This window comes from Rhamphochromis sp. 'chilingali' (assembly GCF_963969265.1).
Source record: "Rhamphochromis sp. 'chilingali' genome assembly, chromosome: 14".
Lineage (NCBI taxonomy): Eukaryota > Metazoa > Chordata > Actinopteri > Cichliformes > Cichlidae > Rhamphochromis > Rhamphochromis sp. 'chilingali'.
In genome coordinates this window covers 20597268-20618732 of record NC_137941.1, presented here as the reverse complement: position 1 = coordinate 20618732, position 21465 = coordinate 20597268, and the positions used below count along the sequence as shown (strand labels likewise).

At 41.1% G+C, this 21465-nt stretch overlaps 1 protein-coding gene across 1 annotated transcript in view; it reads right to left on the bottom strand.

Annotated features, from left to right (window-relative positions):
* col4a2 (collagen, type IV, alpha 2) overlaps positions 1 to 21465 on the bottom strand; it is a 62377-nt gene that overhangs the window by 12588 nt on the left and 28324 nt on the right. Inside the window, exons 5-23 of the mRNA XM_080903925.1 lie at positions 8129 to 8263; positions 7995 to 8039; positions 7538 to 7654; positions 7380 to 7448; positions 7200 to 7235; positions 7055 to 7108; positions 6919 to 6954; positions 6551 to 6592; positions 4193 to 4267; positions 4059 to 4103; positions 3883 to 3930; positions 3759 to 3794; positions 3629 to 3673; positions 3365 to 3422; positions 2776 to 2877; positions 666 to 815; positions 509 to 580; positions 267 to 418; positions 94 to 166 (exon numbers count right to left, since the gene is read on the bottom strand). Of these exons, the coding sequence (XP_080760051.1) occupies positions 94 to 166; positions 267 to 418; positions 509 to 580; positions 666 to 815; positions 2776 to 2877; positions 3365 to 3422; positions 3629 to 3673; positions 3759 to 3794; positions 3883 to 3930; positions 4059 to 4103; positions 4193 to 4267; positions 6551 to 6592; positions 6919 to 6954; positions 7055 to 7108; positions 7200 to 7235; positions 7380 to 7448; positions 7538 to 7654; positions 7995 to 8039; positions 8129 to 8263 (1390 nt within the window). The remainder of the gene's footprint in view (positions 1 to 93; positions 167 to 266; positions 419 to 508; positions 581 to 665; positions 816 to 2775; positions 2878 to 3364; positions 3423 to 3628; positions 3674 to 3758; positions 3795 to 3882; positions 3931 to 4058; positions 4104 to 4192; positions 4268 to 6550; positions 6593 to 6918; positions 6955 to 7054; positions 7109 to 7199; positions 7236 to 7379; positions 7449 to 7537; positions 7655 to 7994; positions 8040 to 8128; positions 8264 to 21465) is intronic.

Below are 21465 nucleotides of genomic sequence, written 5' to 3'. Positions count from 1 at the left end.
ACCACAAACACAAATAAACATGGTATTTCTTTTCTTGCTCACTTGTAACTCTACTGTTGATCTGAAATAAGACAAAAATAAGATAAGAGGCACCTTTCTCTTTGGCGATAGTTGTGTCCCCCTTACGACCTTTTGGGCCTGGCAAACCATCGAGCCCAGGAAATCCCTATAGCACAAGAGAACAAAGCGGAGGGGAATAAGGAGATGTTTGGGGTTTTTTTTGTCTGTACAAGTAGAATTTGTCTTTTTTTTTTATTTTGCCTTACTGCGAACCCTTCGTCTCCTTGGAGACCTGGATCTCCTGGATCACCTTCCTGACCAAACTCTCCAGTCATCCCCGGATCGCCAGGATCACCGGGACGGCCGAGTAAACCAGGTATAGCATTTACAACGTTGCACTGACATTCTCCATGATCACCTAAACGTACACAGGAGGAAATTGTTCTGATTAAATGACTGCTTTTTTATTTATTTAGAATATTAACAGTTTAGAAAACTACTACTTCACCTTTTGGTCCTTTGGAGCCTGCGTTTCCAGGCCTTCCTCTCTCACCTGGGGCTCCCTTGTGGTACTCTCCCCCTAAAGGCAAATAAAACTATAATACATAAAGATGTAACAGATTTTACAAACAGAGACAACAATAAAAGTAACCTGATTCCCTCACATGTCCCTTTTGGTCCAGGAGGGCCCATCTCCCCGCTGCGCCCCTTGGCTCCCTGTGGTCCTGCACTGAGAGCAGGGCGTCCTGGTTCACCTTGTTGGCCCTTGTCTCCTTTATCTCCAGCAAAACCTTCTGGCCCGAACAAAACGAAGACTGATGGAAACAAACAACGTTTTCAGAAGTTATTTCTGTGGTTATAACAACAGTCCAGGAGTTTTGACATCGGCACACGCCTCCTATCACAGTGGTACAAATATAGTGTTAAAGTTGCTTAAATCAGGGGTGTCAGGCTCCAGACCTCAAGGGGAGGCGTCCTGCAGGTTTTAGATCTCACCCTGGGTCAACAAACCTGAATAAATGATTAGTTCATTACCAGCCTCTGGAGAACTTCAAGACACGCTGAGGAGGTAGTTTAGCCATTTAAATCAGCTGTGTTGCATTAAGGATACATCTGCAGGACACCGGCCCTCGAGGTCTCGAGTCTGACACCCCTGGCTTAAATCATTCCAATTTCTATTAACTTTGGAAAGTCAAACAAGGAATTCTCAACCTATAACATCAAATAGGGTTACCTAGTAGTTTCATATGTAAAAAAAACAAAACAAAAAAAAACAACAGCTATTTTCCAAGTTTTAGTTTTAAGTATCAGGACATGATAAAAAGCAGGGCTTTCCAGATTGATTTATTGATTTATATACAACCAAAGATGAACAACAACATAGCATGTATTACAGAAAGCAAAAGCTGCTGTGTGAAGAACTAAGTACAACCTTACTGCCTCCATAGGAATTACAAAGGTAAGTAGTAGGCAGGAGCCAGCAAATTAACCCGAATGTCAGAATACAATGTTCAAAGAATCAAACAAACCCAAGAACTCAGCCTCCACAGACCTCAGTTAGCATGTTAGCCGTTAAAGTTCATGACAGTAGAATAAGAAAAAGACTGCAGGTTTCTTTGGGAGAGTTGCCAGGAGAATGCTTTTCTCTTTAAAAAGAGCATGGCCGCATGACTTTGGTTACCTTATCATTGGGTGTACTTCATCACACACTGCTTCTGTATTTTGGCTCAGTGAAAGAGACCTGGACTGCATGGCTATTTATATCTCTTGTCCTTCATCCGAAGCACTGAGACGATATCACTCATTTTGATTGACGCTACTTTTCAGAAGTGAGCACAGCAGGGCAGACAGTTTTCTGAAGTATGTAGTAGGAAACACTGTCATCAAAAGGCAAGTGGAGGTTAACCCATTCCCATCTTTTTCTGCTTAGGCTACGCCCAAGGGGAAAATGTGAGTCACCACAAAGTCACAAGTTAGGCAGATTTTGACAGATGGTTCCTCCACAGTGAAAACGCAACTCCAACAAGGCCTGGGAAACTAATACTACTACTGTAACTGGGTGAAGGTGAAGGTGGTAGAGGTGGAGTTTTTGGCCATTTTATTTCTCCATATGACATGAAAAGGGAAACTACTTATGAGTCTTACAAACAACGTGTGACTCAAAAAGGCAAATGCTGATCTTTTACCACATCGGTAGAAACCTGGTGGTGCTTACTAGAGAGAACAGCAGCTGAAATGATAGTTTTATTTTTTACAGTTGTTGGGATAGAAGAAGGGAGTACACAGAAGATTATTACAAAGGCCCATAAGACCAGCTTCCTAAGTTTGTGTTTATTGATGTTAGTTATATCAAACTCCAGGCAACCGGCCAGGGTTTTTAACGTTTCCCACACTTTCCCGTCAAAACATAATAACAGAATCTTTGCCCCACATAGTTTTTTGGGATCTGTTCACATGATCCTTTTAAGGCCTGAACCATGAAATAATTGCCAGAAAATGCAGGCATTTTTTTTTTGCAATTTAGTCCTTAAAATCTATTGTGCTGTTTCTTTCGATTTTTCAGGGAGAAACAAAAATCACACTGATAATGTAAAAGCCTCAAAAGCTCATATATCAAATATGATATACTTGGCTTTAAAGGGCTGTTCACGTGTTAGCAGGTCGAGCCACAAATAACCAGTATGAACGTGCAGCAGTCAGCTGCTCTTTTCATAACAACTGCGATGTTGTTTAAGTCAAAGGTTTCGTGTCCTTCGAAAGCTTCTGTTTACATACCTTGTTGTTCTTCAGAGGCAGGAAGTCCTGGCAGACCAGGAACACCTTGGTCTCCAATCGAACCCCTCTCTCCAGGTAAACCTTTCTCACCAGGAGGACCGGCTTATAAAGTCAAAGAAAACACAGGAAGCATTTTTTAGCATTTACGCAAAAGGTAACATCAACAGCTTCCAGGCATGGTTTGCTAAGAAATCATTCAGACAATGGTAAACCAAACTCTGTAACACTGTTCGTATAGAATTAGTCTTTGTTGCGTTACTTAATAATACTGATTTCAGTGTCACTTTATTAATGTTGGACCATCTTTGTTTCCATGTCAGTATAACAAACATTTCTAATGTACCCTCAACCAGATGCCATGAACAAATGTTGTGTTGACATCCCTCCTGGACAAGAGCCTTGACTGAAATCTGAGCTCATGTAGACTACAATAACCTTCTTTAGAGTCACTTGACCTTTGACCTTAGTAAACTTGCCTCATTCCATTGAGTGGCTTATCAGCACAGTTTCGGATTTATCTTAATCAAAATAATTTTTCTGGTTTCCACTGACTCATTATTTGACTGTTTCTCTTGTGTTAGTTACTTACCCGCTGAGTCCCAAAAAGGCCCTTGTGAAATCACCTCTCCTGGGTCACCAATAACACCCTGAAACACAAATGCATCCTAAGTCTTTCTGTACTCCTCGGTACTTCAACTAATAAGATATTTGACTGTCTGTGTGTGACTGTCACGTGCACATTGTGCTGTTTTTAATCACAATATCATAACTAAGCCATTTATTCTAAATAACTGTCTACACCTTCTGTTGACCAGTCATTTAGAAAAGAAATGAAACAGCATCAGGTGCTCACCTTAGGACCATCTCTGCCTCTTGGTCCTCTTTCACCGTAATCACCCTACAGAGAGATGTGATTGTCAGATTAATAAACTGTGTTTTATATTATTTTAAGAATACAACCATAACGTGACATCTCTTTTTACCTTTCGTCCAGGTCTTCCATTTGCACCAGGTGGACCCTAGAACAGAAACCAAAGCAGCAGATGACATAACAGCAGGACAAAGGAAAGTGGTTTGATAGCATGTTTAGAAGTATGCTGAGCTAACCCGTGGTCCAGGCATTCCTTTTATTCCACGCTCTCCTTTGTTGTCTGCCTGAAATCACACAAAATAAATCCAGTTAATTAGAAATAATAATAATGATGAACATCGCACTTACGTGGATGTGTTATATCTGTGTTTGTGATCTAAATGTGTATGATGAGTCATTAGTGGTAACATACCAGCGCCCCTCTTTCTCCTTTTACACCTTTGTCTCCAGGATGACCCTAAAACAAAGTATTTTTATGATATATGTTAGTGCTTGTGACGCTCCCTCTTATTTTATCTTCAAAGGTTTATGAGCAAAAATGAGGACCTGAAATTCAGTTGCATTGAACAGAACTTGCTCATGTGTATCGTTTCCTGGAGGCCCTGGGGGTCCAATTTCTCCCTGTGGTGAGAGCATACATACACAGAACTGTTAGCAGCAAAATATATGAAAAATATAAAAATATATTATACTTCATCCTTTTCTCGCCGTTTCCCCTTTCTTAAGAATGGCTTCTTTACAGCCAGCCTGTTTCTTAAAGATATGAATTTTGTTCACCTCCTGCAGGCATCCTATTTTGTCCTCCACTAGTCCAGTTTCTTAAAATTTTTAAGGACATCCTGCTGAGATATGACACGTAATATTTATTTGGTAATAACCTTGCTGATGCAAAATAAACCCCAAACTGTTATGCCTGGCAAACTGTTTTATCTTTGGCATTTTTCTTCATAAATCCATTCAAAGAAAAAGGAACAAACGATGTGATTTTGTGGCAGGTTGTTAGTAACAAAGTGCCTAAACATACCATTACAGTTGGTTCTCTGCTACATTTTCTGTTATGTGTAAACACAACAGTGTCATGGCTCCTGTGTCATTGACACAGTGTTTTGAGTTTTTTATTCTTTGTTCTGGCTTAAGAGATTTGCTGCTGCGTTTTCGGTGTTCTTGTAGTTATGTTTTTGGTTTTGCTGGAGCACTACGTCTTTGATGGTGATTGAGTCCTTGAGTTTCTGTAAATTTCTATTTCCAGTTAGTGTTCTGGCTTTTGTTTTTTGTTACTTTTTTTTTTTAGCCAGCCTGTGTTTCCTGAGTCTTGTCTTGTCTAGTCTGTCTCTTTGTTTGTCACTTCCTGTTTTATTTTGCTAGTCTTCGTCTCATGTGCTTCACGTTCAGTTTTGTTCCCTCCGTCTTATTAGTAGATTCTATTCAGTTGTGTTCCCTGGTGTTGCTTTTGTGCCTTATTGCCTTGTGTGTATTTAAGTGTTCAGCCTTCCTCTGTTCTTGGTTATGTTGTTGTCAAACCTTCCCATAAAGCTGTGTTTCCTGTGTGTTCTGCGTCCCATTACAGATGTATAGGTTAATTCAGTGTTTCCCAACCACTGTGTGAAGATTATCCAACTTCACCTGATTGGTATTATAAGTGAATGGTGTGTAGTGACAGGCAGAACAATTACATTATCTTCCACTTGAGGGCAGTACAGCTGCTTGTTACAGTTAGGTGGGTAGCCAACAGAAAAGACTGTTTTCTACAGTCATTGGTTGGCAACTGCCAGTAAAACAGAAGAAGGCGACTAAGAAATACAAAAGTACATAGCCATGCTGCGAGTGAGACAACGTCACAGGTAATGGCGATGGATAATTATTTGAAGATGATGTGATTAGTCTGACCTGGCTCAACTAAACAGGCCCAGGGTTCATACCAAGTAAGTAAAATGAGAGTAAATTTTCATTATATTTCAATAAATATACTTTTTGTGACATTTTTGTTTGCTTGTGTGCCGTGTGATTTTTCCAATGTGAAATATGTGTTGTGGCTCCAAAAGGTTGGGAAACACTGGGTTAGTTTACGCTCCAGAGTTCGCCGAGTGTCATAGTGTAATGTTTTGAAGAGATTTCTGCGTTAAAGCCACTTTGGGTCCACCTTTACTTGCCTCACTGCTGTTAGGTGTCTTTTTTATGTCTAATTGACTAAAAAACAGAACCACATTCCTCTGAAAATGGTCAGGTAAGGAGATTGAGTGAAAACGCAGCCAATGTCCCAAACAAACAAACAAACAAACAAACAAACAAACAAACAAACAAACAAACAAACAAACAAACAAACAAACAAACAAACAAACAAATAAATAAATTAATAAATAAATTTCAGAGAGCCTGGTGAACTCTTGTTCAAGACTATTTTAATAATGAAAAACAAAACAACCTCTAGCTTCTTGCAACACAAATATAAAGACATCAGTGGTGCCACCAGACTGTTGCACAGTCCTGCTTAGAAGATAGATTTACTACAAAATACCTTTTTTTTAAAAAATACTTTTTTCTTTGATTTTCATTGTTTTATGATGTAACACTGGATATTTTCCCTATAAAAGCTTTTAAAAATCGATCACTACCTCACACTCTTAGAGCAGAATTGCTTCTGTAGCTGTGCTGCTAACACTTCACCAACATCTGTCCCCAGTTTGAAAATGAATCTGTATTTATGTAGCTGCCAGACAAATATTCAGGAATTAAAAGAAAAAATACTGGGATGCATATACGTTTTTCACACATTTACAGTTATTGAAGTAGCAACACACACACACACACACACACACACACACACACACACACACACACACACACACACACACACACACACACACACACACACACACACACACACACACACAAATGATCACTCACTAGATCTCCTCTGAGTCCCTTAATGACTCTGGTCATCGTACCCTGTCAGAAAGAAAACATAATTTGAATGTTTATTTTAAACACATTACATTCACTCACTGGTCACTTCATTATGTGCACTTTATCCAGTGCTCATTAATTAAAACATCTAATCAGCCAATCACATGCCAGCATGTATTCAAAAATGAAGACATGACAATCTGCTCAGATATAAATGTGTGATACTATCATATCACTATGGAGCAAAATCTCTGAGGGATGTTTCCAGCACCTTGTTGAATTTATGCAATGAAAAATTGTGACAATTCTGAAGGCAAAAAGCCTAATGACGTGTCTACATAAGTGTTTATTTAATATTGCTGCCTTACCTTTGGTCCAGGAGGACCTGGAGGACCTGGGGGACCCTGGGAGAAGACAGAAGGATATTCGTATCAATCACGTTACATAATAACAGGTCTGAAACTATAAAATAACAACTAAACTAATGAATTGAAAGATGTGAACCTTTGGTCCTTGCACGCCTCTGTAACCTCTTGACCCTGGATCTCCTGGAAACCCCTGAATAAAAAAAAAAGGATCAAATCGCAGATCTTTGGGGGACACTGCAACCAGATAAAAGTAATTTTCTAGGTTCGTTAAAGGATCTTACAAATGCTCCATCAAATCCTGGTGTGCCGGGATCACCCTGAGGAGGGACGGTTAAAGATGCATAAAGTTAGTAAGTTTGATATTATATGGATTAAGTCTTGTCACGCCATGAATATAATGTGTTACACTCGGATGTTCTCCTTAAGAAAAGGCAGGTTTGGTGTGGAGTCCTCTTTCTCACCCTGAATCGCTGCATGTACACACTGATCTCCAGATTGTCTCCCTTCTCTCCTTTCCTGCCTGGTTGTCCCTGAGAGTTGAAAACAAAATATACAGTAACTTACGGGACATCAGTCTCTTTGTATTAATAACTATCTAAGCAGACTTGGCATTACGCACAGGAAAACCTTGGGAGCCTTGAGAGCCGGGAAATCCTGGTGCCCCTGAATCTCCATGAGTCCCGTTACAGCCATCTGCACCTGGCTTCCCTCTGGGCCCAGCTTGTCCTGGGTGTCCCTGCAGAGAGAGCGACACAAGCAGAATCAACACTGTTTTCCTTCTCTCACCCCAACCAGTCGCGGCAGATGGCCGCCCTCCCTGAGCCTGGTCCTGCTGGAGGTTTCTTCCTGTTAAAAGGGAGTTTTTCCTTCCCACTCTCGCCAAAGTGCTTGCTCATAGGGGCTCATATGATTGTTGGGTTTTTCTCTGCATGTATTATTGTAGGGTCTACCTTACAATATGCAATAAGTGCACTGAGGCAACTGTTGGTCTAATTTGGTGTTGTATACATTATTTTGAATTCAATTAAACTGAACACTCTCCCACAACGTTCATCCCGACAGCATGGTGTACTCACAGGAATACCGTTGATGCCAGAGAAGCCAGGTATGCCAGTCATTCCCTGTGGAGCAACAAGAATTGCACATTAAACAAAATAGCTGTCATTGTCATGTGTTTAATAGTTTACAGAGATGAGACATGAGCACTTACCACGCTTCCTTTAGGACCTATGTTTCCATCACGACCACGGTCGCCTTTCTGCCCCTTTGGGCCTTGGATGCCTTCATCTCCTGTTCGCCCAGGTGGCCCCTGTGGGCCCTGCGGACCAAGAGGCCCAGGACGGCCCTGAAATTGGAAAGATAGGAAAAACAGAGTTGATAAATTTGAAGTCAAGGATGCAACACATCAAATAAACTTCATATATGAAAAAAAAACTTTTAAGAATAAATTGTCAGTTATCTTCTTTTGTTTCAGTCATGACTGTTAAAGCTAACACTGGTCATATCTCTGTTAGCAACAAGGGTGAGAGCAAAGAAATCGCTTACTTACCTGGTTTTAATTCCATAAGGAAACAAAATAATGAGAATAAGACAAGTGTTATCAAGAGATACAAAAAAAACAAAGGCACCAAAGCATCACAACAATGCAACAGAAATGTGTCAAGCTGCATTCTGATTCAATAATAATTCCCAGTGTTTCTCTTCTCCACACTATTTTTTATTTTTCAAACTTCCAGTTGGAATTTTGGTTTAGATCACCAGGGGGAGACATACACTTCCCCATCTTTTTCCGTACCTTTCCCCTTCTCTTTACACCCACCCAGTGGCTAAACTTTATACTGCAAATACCCACTAACATGCCTCTTCACTCATGTTAGCTCTTTTTAACTTTAAATGAACAGACTAAACCACACTCACAGAAATATCTGCCTGGAAACAGTTCAAACATGATAAACATCAGCTGGAAATGTGGCACGTGCAGGACCTGAGAGCTTCTAAGAGCTGTGCACACTGTTATTTTAGGACAGCGATAGGGCAGCGAGGAGATTAAGTTAATGTAAATAAAGCCAGACTCTGTTGTCAAATGTCTCAGTAATGAAAAGAGAAAGGGCAGTTGAAATGGCTGTTCAGCCATATTCAGAGCATTTGAGGCTGCAGACATCCCCCTAATCTGCAAGCTAAATATAACAATTTGATTATGATACCCAGAGTGACGAAAGGGAAAAGGCAAGCATCTCTCTGGGAGAGCCTCCCAGAGGCAGAAGCATCTGCAGCTGAGAGTCTGCTCCATTATTATTATTATTTATATTCCTATCTCCTGAAAGTGACCTCAGAATAACTGTTCACGTAGGCGTGTTAAGGCACCCATAAAAAAAATGGAAAACACAGCACTTAATCTCATCACAGTGCATCATTACAGTTATTCACACACTCGAGGGAGCTGCTCGATGGACCCGCAGAGTCAACGATTATTGGTGGGAAGAAAACTGAATAATATGAGAGGAGTACTTTAAGAAGGGGTCATAAAACACGTGAGCATGGGGATACTATGGGAACTTGCTGTTTTTGTATGATCCTGGAGTTCTGGGTCAGTAAGTGGTGCTCTCAAAGGTTTGGAGGCCAAACAGTATCCCTGTGAGAACCAACAAACACAGTGACGTTGTTTGTCTGCTGACAGAAGTCCTTCGAGCGGCGTTACATGCAGCTAGAACCAGCGAGCCGAAAGGAATTAATAAAAACGCAGGGAGCCTAAATAGTGTCGCACAAAAATTCAAACAAGCTCAAATCAGATGCAGAGAGTGTGAGAAAAAGCCTCGGCCGAACTCGTGTAATTGCAACCGTAAACATGCAGCATGTGCATCCAGTGTGTGTGTGTGTATGTGTGTGTGTGTGCGCGCTTTGCCTGTGGGCGGATTTTTTTAAGCAACCAGGTGTGTGCTTTGTCTGTGCACATTGATGACCCAGCAGATGTTGCCTATAGAGCACAGCATCGACGACAGTCCTGTCAAAACCATTCACACGCAGCCTGAACCAGGGCCAGCGTGATAAACACTGCTCTGAATTTTACATTTACTTTTTTTTGTTTCCATTAACTCTGCACATACACACAGATAATAAGCATAGTCCTCATGAAATGAAGATTAACTAATTTTCTGAAGACAAATGGTTCTGGCAAACCAATAGCTGTCTCAAATATGTGTGTGTGTGTGTGCACGAGAGGTCCTTGTCTAGAAAACTTGTATAAACTTTGTGCTCTGCTTTGTATCTGTCAGCATGGGCTAACAAGAGAACCGATAAAGGATTTTTAGAGATCGAAGAAGAAGAGTGGTACAGTGAAAAGGATGCCACCATAATGCTTCTCACTTTACCTTTGAAAAACTGGATCAGGTATACATTTGCCTTTAGATGTGGTTGCGTGGTTGTCAGAGCTTGTCAGTTGTAGGGATGTTAAAAACTCGCGTAAAGCAAACAAACCACACCTGTTCCACATCACATACAGTAGCCAGTTCATTTGGACGGTAGAACTACGCCATTTCCTTTCTCCTTAATTCTCAAATGCACTAAAAAGTCTCCCTTCAGTCCTCCCCACTTGTTAAGGAGAGGTCCTCCACACTGTACCATTTCCTTCACACATCCATACTCCCCATTCTTATCTACTCTCACTACTTCCACCCTTCACTCCCTCACCTCCTCTCCAAAGCTCTCGAGTGTTCTCCCTTTGCATGTCTTCTTCCCCTGCTTTGTCAGTCTGCCTGCCCTTCCTGTCTCCACCGGGGGAAGAATGACCAAGAAATCAGCCGCTGATAGAGACCATGAATACATGCACAGGCAATGCCGGTCAGCTTAGTTGTCAACTCCTCTCCCTTTGAAGGCTGGTCATAACTTCAGCAGAATATGAAGCTCAGGAGACCTGTCTCTGAAATAATGGCCGTCTGCGCTGCTTTAGTTTTCTTTCTATCACAGACATACGTCATACATCTGGACTCTGATCTCGTGAGCTCCACAACGCAACATGGATCACAGCTGACAAGTATTTCTTTAACTTCTGATTAGAATACTCTACACCTAAAAAAATAAATAGATACTGCAATGAACTCCCCAGAAACTCTGTTGTAGTGTGAATTAAACATACACGAAAGACCAAAAGATTAAGTTCATTAGTCAATATCAGAAGAGTTATTTCTACTCAAGTATTACCAATAATAGCAGCAACTATGAGAGTTCACTCTAAATGTAGTTTTTTTCTACTGTGGCTCAGGTTCAGTTATTAAATGATCAAATGAGGTCACAACAACAGATAACAGTGAACTCTGGAGGTTGTTAGAAGAACTATTAACTAAAACCACTTTGACTGTCTACAAAATTTAAGTCTTTCAGTCGTATTATTAGGCTCCTTGTCTTTTATTATATCCTCTTGTTTTTTAAAAAAAAAAACCCACACAAACAAACGGCAGATTAATTGTTAAACTAACTGCATTAATTTTATTCATTTTTATGAACTGAGCTGAATTCTTCACATTAAGCTCTGTGCCTTTCTTTGTGTTATCTGTGTTTTGCCCATTTTTGCTTGATGATACAGCATCGACTCTAAATACAGCTTACTACGCTGTATGTGGTGATTTTTGAAAATTCATGGAGCAGGCGTACTAGGAGGCTGAATACCCTCATTATTCTAATTAGAGGTAATACAGCAGATCTAAACCACCAGAGCAAGAGCCTTGGTTTAGATGTACGTGTAGTTTGTAGCAGTTAGTGTAAATTATCGTCGTCAAAAGAAAAGATTTCATAGGGTCAAATAAACAACAGAAACTGAAACATGGGAAAACAGGTGAAAAGGAGTTGAAAGGAAATACAGACGACAAAATACAAAGTAAAACAGTAACACAAAGAGTGATAACGAGAGCGCGCAAAGAAATTGTGGTTGTCAAAAATTCCAAAAGGAAAACTGTGATAAGCAATAAAAACCTGATGGCTTCAGTCACTTCCCACATCGTTTAAGGGGCATAAACTCATTTGCACGACTGGAAACAAACACACACACATGCACAAAGCAGGTCATTAAAACATGTCACATCAGAATCTATTTGGAGAACCTTTGTGCTCAATCAACAGCAGAGACTTTCTAGAGGTTACAAGCAAACCTCAAAAATATGCAATGCACCTGATCATGAGGCGCTGTTGACCTGCGGAGGTGCGGGTGTGGATCAGCTCGTCTTGGTGAAGTCTTACAGTCAGAAACAATTAAAAGCAGCTGTTCACATAATTTTTTACACAAAAACTCATTTTCCCATTCGCTTTGTGAACTACTTGAGCCCCTCTGGGTGGTTTTCAAGAAAATTTAACAATGCCCCTGCGCCTCGCTCTCAGTTTTATTGCATTGTTTTCATTGGAAATGCTTCTTCAGCTGAAGCTGATATTCATTAAAACCTGTTCACAATGAAATTGTGGAATAGAAAATTAAATAGAAATTAAATGAACACCATCTGAATTGATGAAACTACAGGTGAAAGCTACACTCAACTGCTCTCTTATTATTTTATGCCAAGTGGCCTTCCTTATCCAGCCCCAAAAGTGATTTGTGTCTTTGTGTCCCAGGATCAAAAAAAGGATCGCCACTTAAAGAGCAACTACCTGATCTTTGGTAATTTAGCATATTTCTTGCTGCAGTTATTTAGTGTACTATGCACTTCATGATGTCATCTCTCCTCTGGCCATGCCCACCCACACTCATCAGCGCTGCAGACTTCAGCCAGAGATGTCAGTGACACCTGGAAAGTTTAAATATTCATCAGTCACGTTCTCCGGCTTCATTCCCACTGCCAAACATCTAGCCTGTATGACACTTCACATGTGTTTTTGGATTTCCCATTGCCATATTAGCATCCACATCTGCTCCACTGCTTTATCTGTGTAAGCTTCAGCGAGCAACTTTATGATGTATCACTCGTATCAAGAAATCTCTGAGAAAATCCCTCCTCTTCACATGCTGTATAAAATGCCGTAACCCCCTCTGCGTGCACGGGTGTGTTTACATTTCTCATTCCTAAATCACAGATCTATTAAAAGTTCCCCCGTCTGACACCATAAATTTCATCTGGGTCCAGACTGTCCCCTGGGGTGGACAGTTTTGGAACGACCCATTAAGAACAGGATGGGAACGCACGGCCCGATATGCAAACCTCTGACATCCGAGAGGAATAAAACAAATCAATAAACAACTGGCCGGAAGCTTGCCCTGTTATTCCATCTGTTTGTCCGTCCGCAAAAACTGGGAACTACGAGGGAGATTCCCTAATTTTACATATGAAAAGAACATCTAATTAAAGATGAATTTTTAAGACAAAAATCATCAGCAAAGTCATGACCAATGACACGAACAGCAGTTACAGTTCGGCTCTTAAGTTTCTGGACAGTTCACGGTTTCTGTACATCACCACACTGGATTTTAGATCAAACAGCCAGGATGTGATTCAGACTGCAAAAGTAATGCAGTGATTTTATGCATGTTCCCTTTCTTCATAGCCTCACAATTTATTAAACAAATTCATAATGTTTTTAATATTTGAATGAAAATCATTCGCTGTCAACGACTGCCTCAAGTCTACAAACCAATGACATCACCAAATACTGCGTTTCCTCCCATGAGACCCTCTGTCCGGCCTCTTTTTGCATTAATTTTGTATCTAATAACTGAGAAGCACGCTCTATTTGGGTTAAGATCAGTTGATTGCAATCAATCAAAGGCTGTAACCTTTCTTTGCCTTGAGAAGCTCTTGGGCTGCTTTTGCACTTTACTTTGGCTCTCTATTCACTTGGACTGTGAACTGCAGTCTTATCAGTTTTGCAGTATTTGCCTGAACCTGAGCAGAGAGTATATCCCTGCTACTTCTATTATTAATATTAATAAACACCACTGACACGGTTCCACTGGCAGCCATAACACTGCACACGCCCATGCCATAACACTGCCTCCACGATGTTTGAAAGATGATGTGGTATGCTTCAGATCACAAGCTGTTTCTTTCCTTCTCCATAATTTTCTCTTAAAATCCCTCTGGTACAACCCATGCGTCCTCTTTTCAGAGTTTTTCTGGCAAAATCTAATCGGGCCTTCTGGTTCATGAGTGTAAGCGCAGTGCGTAATTGGTGAACTTTCAACCCTCTGAAAATGGAGGACTGTGTGTGTGGCCCAGTTTCCTAAACAATGAATACAAAAGTTTTATAAAACCTCCATGAATAATGATTATAAACCCAGTGTGGTGGTGCACGGATGCAAAACTATGCCATTATCACCAAACCTATGGAGCTGTCATCCCTGATGGACAACATCTCCCACCCCATGCAGCAGACTGTGACAGCACTGAGCAGCTCCTTCAGTGGGAGACTGCGGCACCCACGGTGTGGGACGGAGAGATTTCGCAGGTCTTTCCTCCCCACTGCTGTCAGACTCCATAATAAAGACTTTAACTGATCAAGCACACACATCCATACATATGCAATAATACTAAGTGCAATAATCCTTTCTGTCATCGTTGTATTTTTACTCAGTTGTATATAGTATTTGTATTTGTATTCTATTTTTATCTTATTGTATATTTATTTTATTTTATTCTACTGTATATAGTATTTTATTTTATTCTATTCTGTACAGTTGTGTACTGTATTTATTCTTATTGTATTCTAATTTTTGCCTCATAACTTTTGCACTGTCCACTTCCTGCTGTGACAAAACAAATTTCCCACGTGTGGGACTAATAAAGGTTATCTTATCTTATCTTATCTTATCTAACTCTACGGCATCTTAGAGGAAAACAATAAACATGACATTAACAATGAACAGAACGCCACTAAAAATTTCAAATGTACCAATTTTACTTAAAAGCTTCCTGTTTCATTCTTAGTTTCCTGTCATGCTGAAGGTACAAAATGCTGCAGATATTTAACAATAATCAACGGCTGCTGGGTTTAATGAAAACCCTTCTATCTGCAGCTTACATGTGCACATATATTAGCAATTTTCCAAATGAACTGTTCCCACACTTGCTTCCACGTCTGTTTTTCATCTACACTGGGTATCCATTGAGTTCTGCCTTTACACCATCACCAACACTGTTAATGTCTCATGTCTAACAGTTGGCTTGCCCTCCTGATGGTTGTATATAATGTATCTTCTCAGAAATAACACCGTAATCCAAACAGAAACTGTTGTGGACGATGCTATGCAGCACGATCTTTTCCTTCTGACGTCGACGATGGGAGCTGACAACCGTGTCCTGCTTCTGAAACATCTACGGGTCCTACAGAGTGGACTTTTATTACATTCACACAACACTCATTTATATAAACTCTCCCTGGCGAGAGCAGGTATCTACGCAAGCTGCCTCGAGCAGGAGTGCCAGAGTAATGAAAGTCTGCAGCGCTAGAGAAATAACAGTTGGTTCTGAGGAAAGGGGATGGATTAAGGCCCGGGTTTGACGGAAACAAACAAATTTGTATGTCAATCAAAGATATCTAAAGCCAAGTTTTTGCAGCTGTTCCTGAAAACATCAATGTGGCTCACTGTTACCACCAAGATTTGTAGTCTAATGTAGTCTAAACTTTAACAGAAACTGGCTATAGAAAAGTCAAATGGATACATATTTCATACTCATAGGAATATAGAATAGATAACTACTGGTGCTAATGCTCCATTATTAACTTTTCCTTTAAAGCATTCACGATATCACACAGCTCTCTGCAACAAATGACAGAGGATCTAAAACTGTCCAAACCCTCCTTATTTTCTCACCACCTTAAATGGCTAATCGCTCCATGAGAGGAAGTGAGTGTTAGATTGCTAGTTTTAGAAAGATCCACAATTCTCAGATGCGGCCCTCTTAACTCAAGTGTCCGACAAGTGTAAGAACAAGTGGTTTACTCCACCCCCATTCACTTTGTTTTTAGCACTCTGAAGGAAATGAGCAGCTGCTCAGCCCTTCTGAACTTATCAGCTATAATAAAGGAATGAAAGAAGAATGGAGGGAAGGAATTAAGGGTATAGTACAACAGCTAAGAAGAAAAGAAGGAAGGAAAAGTGGTGTGAAAAAGGGAGGTAGGAGGAGAAAGGTTAAAGAGTGATTTAAGAGCAGAAGAAGAATGGAAAGATGGTGAAGTTTAATGTTAGGGAGTAAATCATTTAGAGCATGTAAACACTGAAGTCTGCCCTCTTTCTCTGACTCCCACAACTGGACTCAGATACTTCAGTTGATTCAGTCCCTCTTCTGTTACCCTCCTCGCTTGTTTTTCTTGGACACGTTTTTCCTGGACTCATTTCCTCAGGAGTCGCATCCCTTATGCATGATACCCCGGAGGGAAGCGGGGCCCGGTCTGTGGACAGGGATGAGGGGCTCTGCTTGGAGGACAGAAAGGGACCAGGAACTGGATACCCTGAGGAGGAGTCAGGCAGAGTAAATAAACATCTGTAGATGATGTTTAGATATCTATTAACGTATGTTTGGATCTCCTGGCTGCAGTCAGGGAGGTCAGCTTTTTGTAGCCCCTGCTGGAAGAAAACATCCTGCATCTAAAAAGCCCTTATGGCCACTTTAGATGAGAGCGGTTTTAAAATGATGCATTAGGAGTTAAGAAAGGGTTCACGTGGTGCAGCGACATGTGAAAAAAACAAAACAAAACAAAAGTCTAATGAGGTCTTTTACATGAGAACGTTACAAGCTTTGCTGCAATGGAGACAAGCCTCCAGCCAAAATTCAGAGGACATCTAAACTCGAACCCTCATGTTCTCAGCTGGTCTCCGTGACTCATCCTCTAAAAATGTCTCTTACGCTAAGACAAAGAAATGAAACAGAGGGATGAATACAGATGACGTTCGGAACATCGGTCATTTGTTGTCATTTGTTTTGTTTCTCATGGCTCCTCTTTGTTCAGGACAGAAGACCAGTTTACATTTGAATTAATGTGTTTAGACTCTGAGATAATTTCTGCATGCACATGGGTCCCTCTTTTGCTCTGCACGTGCATGCAAATGTGCCAGAGATCTGACAGCATCCAGTCCATACAGGGTATTGCTAATGACCACTGGTTAAACTGTGTGAGTGTGAGAGAGAGCTTGCATGTGTGCTAAAGGGTGTATGGTGAAGATCAAGACTTGAGAGAAGAGGAGGGGGGGGGGATCTCAGGCTGAGAACAGAACAGCTCAGACCTTGTGCTATCCCAGGGGTCTCAGGGGCCCGACACCTGCGCCATTGCCTCATATATAAGGAATGAAACGTCTCCAATCTGCGGTCCAAGCTTCGTGTGTGTGAGCCAGACACAGCTGCAGTCTGTGTGTTTGTGTGAAAATGCATGCGTGAAAGAGCAATATTGGGTCTGCAGTCTTAAACGAGGTGTTGCCCTCACCTCAGAGATCAACCACCTGTGTGTGTGCGTATCGTGTGTCTGCCTCACTCTGACCGCATGTCTGCCACTAATGAGGTCCATCCCGGGTGTGACACCCCTATAATCCCACTGTTACATTTATCACTATGATTATAATGCCATTACAGCTTCCACACAGTGGACTTCCCAAGGTGCACCATGTGTGTATAAAACTTTAGAAAGGAAAAGTCAATTTCCTCAGAAACGCTGCTGTCTGACAACGTCTAACCCCAGGGCACAAAGTTATGTACAGAATATTTAATTATATTTGCAGTCTGAGAGGCCACACGAGCGATAATAGAAGCAAGAAAGTTATTTTACCCCAAAGTTGACATGACTGATAAATAAAACTGATAATAAAACATATTACTGAGAAATCAGGTAGGGTACAAACAGCAGTCATAACTTCTAATTCTAACCAGCGCAGGAATGATTGGATGAACATATCTGTTGCTTGGACAAAATGGGCATTTTCATGATGCTCTAACAACATTATCTAGGGGGGATGCTAACATCTATCAAAACTCATAGTTATTAAGACATTTAATGGAAAACTGACAATGTCTGCTACACTACTCTGGTATACTCGAAATGTTTTCTGGTAGGTCTAAAGAGGAAACTCTATCGAATGGCCATATTATATACTCACCAATCACTTTGTTATGTACACTTGTTCAACTGCTTATTAACTCAAGTATCACATTAGCCAATCACATAGCAGTAACTCAATGCATTTAGGTTTGTAGACTCGGTTCAGACTACCTGCTAAAGTTCAAAGCGGCAGAAGGTTGATTTAAGTGACTCTGAATATGGCTTGGTTATCAGTGTCAGAGAGGCTCACACCAACAACGGCTGGTCAGAGTAATTCTGAAACTGCTGGTCTACTGGGAATTTCCCACACAACCATCTCTAGGGTTTACAGAGACTGGCCCAAAAACGACGAAATATCCAGTGAGCGGAAGTTCTCTGGGATTTAATGCCTTGTTGATGCCTGAGGTCAGTGGACAACTGCCAGATGTGTTTAAACTAATAGGAAAGAAACAGTAACTAAAATAACCACTTGTTACAGCCAAGTTATGCAGAAGAGCATTTCTGAGGTCACAACTTTGAAACAGGTGGGCAACAGCAGCAGAAGACCACACTGTGCCACTCCTGTCAGCTAAGATCGGGAAATTAAATTGAGGCTACAGCACAGGTTCACAGAAATACATGCATATATGGATAATAGAAGATTAGAAGATTTGAGAAACGATGGCTGACCTGATGAGACCCTGGTGCTGCTGCAACATTCGGATGGTAGGATCCGAATTTGGCGTAAACAAAATGAAACCAAGGAAACATCCTGTTTTGTATCAGTGGTTCAGGCTGCTGGAGGTGTAACGATGTGGGGGATATTTACATGGCACACTGTGGGCCCCTAAGTACCACCTGAGAATCATTTAAACATCACAGCATACCCAGGTATTATCATCACAGTGTACCTGTCTTCTGATCCTGCTTCCAGCAGAATAATGCACCGTGTCACAAAATTCAAAACATCTGAAACTGGTTTTGATGCGTGGCAGTGAGTTCACTGTACTCAAATAGCCAACACAGTCACCAGGTCTCAGTCCAGTAGAGCACCTTTGGGATGCAGTGGAAAGAGAGATTCACATCGGGAGTGCATGTTATGATGGGCTCATCCAAGCCAGTGAGTTCAAAGTGAAAGATCCCAGGTTTGATCCCCAAAGACAAAATCCCTGAGGGTCAGAAAGGGTACTTGGGATAGAAAGCAAATATGCTAGCTTAGCAGTCTGGTTTGTGGACAGATGCTTTCACGCTGTGTGGTTCCAGTTTTACCTTTTTTTATGGGACCACGAAAACCAACTTTTTGAGCACATCAGCTCTTCGTCAGACTGGAGGACAGATGCTCGCAACTTCTTCTGTCTGAAACAATATGTTTGCAACTTTCACGATTTTTGTCTACAGTAAGAAACATAAACGTTTGCTCACATTTGGAAGTCTCCCGCCCCCGTTTGAGTGTTTTTTCATGATATTTGGAAACGTGTGAGTCCACTCCGAGCCAGTAAAATTGACTGTGTTCATTGGATTGTGCGTCCACCTGCTTTAGATCTCAGAGAACAGAAGGCGGGCAGGAGGAGGTTGGAACTGGCACAACTATTATCCCATTAGCTGAATAACACCACTCTTAACTTTTGTTTGGCTAACCAAATCTACAGTTAGACAAAGAAAATCCTAAAAATAATTGTTGTAACCTCTGTGTATTGTGTGTATGTTTTAGCTTAATGGATATAGCATTTTTCATAAATGTTATGAGTGCTGATGAATAGTTAAATACTAACAAAAAAAGACACAGAAATAGAAGGTTCCAGATCTGCTAAATTAGATTTATAGTCAAACTCCCAGCTGTGATCTTGGCCTTAGCTGACGTGGCGGTCAGCCAGTCAAATAACTATCAGGGATACCCATGTAATCCTCAGGGTCTCATTCTGCACCTGCAAAAAAATTTCCAATTGGCTGAGCCCAGAATCCAATTTGAACTGAAGAATGGAAGATTTTTTTTCTTTCTTCATTTTCCCACGTGGGAATCTAGCACCCGCTGCCATTTCAGCTGCATTTGGTGGATGGGGCAAAGATCCATGCATGTGTGTGTGGTTTACTCACTTAATAGTTTATTGCATAGGTTTACGGTAAATTATAGCAATTTGAGAGCCTGAGTATGAGTAAAGGATGGGAATGTACCTTGACCTTAGGTTATAGGGGGGGGGGAGTACTCATATATTACACAACATTTACACAACCACTGAGCACATGTTGAAACACTGCGATGTGGGGCCAAATTTCTCACATCTCTGGACATGTATTTGTCTTAGAAAATGCTGTAGGAATATATATGAAACTACTTGGAGGAGATCTAATAGTTTCCTCAGCAGCCCACCCCCAGTGTAGGTTTCACAACAAGGCCTGATGGAGAACACATGGCATCGTTGCTGTGACCCAGAAAAACTGGTCACATTTTTCCTACAGCCCTGAGACCTTTCATCGCCAACCATAACAATTCCTGACTCCGCGTTCCTATCATGAGATTGCAGTCCAGACAGATGTGATCGTGGTGCGAGTCTGAATGTCCTTTTCAGTGTAACTCAGCAGGGGATGGACGGCACCGGAAAGTGTCCACTGGAAAATAATTGTCCCAAAACTGGTATGAGGCTTATTTCAAGACACAAAGTGACTCTGATGTCCAAAATTTTAGAAAAAAGGGTGAAAGTATGCTGAAGTTCACAGTTCCAGCAGCAACATGAAACAGAATATCTCAAGGTAATTTGTCCTTAGGTATACTCAAACCATGTGTTGGCTGGTGATAACACAGTCAAGCTACAGATGGCAACTAAAAGAGCACTAGGACGGAGTGTCTTCTTACCAAGGCCAACAACCTATAGTGAAAATTAATTTCATAAGACTGTGATTTCCTTCCATGATGAGGAAACATGACCTTTGAATGAGTTCAATTTGCCAGAGGTTTTATGCATCTGTCCAAATAATTCCTAATCCTTCTGTTGTTCCCTTCTCATGCCGTGTAGATGGACTTTCCAGTGATGACAGAAGAATTTACTTAATTTCTTTAAATTTATTGAAAAAGTGAACTTTTGAATTCAGACTGAGGCAGAAAAAAGCAGGATTTCTTAGCTTGTTTACTAAATACACTCAACAAAAATATAAACGCAACACCTTTGTTACTGCTCCCATTCCCCATGGGATGGACGTAGAGACCTAAAATTCATTCCAGATACACAATATAACCATCCCTCCCAAACAGTGGTCACAAATCAGTCCAAATGTGTGGTAGTGGGCACATCTGCCATATTGAGATAATCCATCCCACCTCACAGGTGTGCCACATCAGGATGCTGATCTGACATCATGAGTAGTGCACAGGTGTACCTCAGACTGCCCACAACAAAAGGCCACCCTGGAATGTGCAGTTTTGTCTCACAGCAAAATGCCACAGATGCCACAAGCAATGAGGGAGCGTGCAATTGGCATGCTGACAGCAGGAATGTCAACCAGATCTGTCGCCCGTGCATTGAATGTTCATTTCTCAACCATAAGCCGTCTCCACAGGCGTTTCAGAGA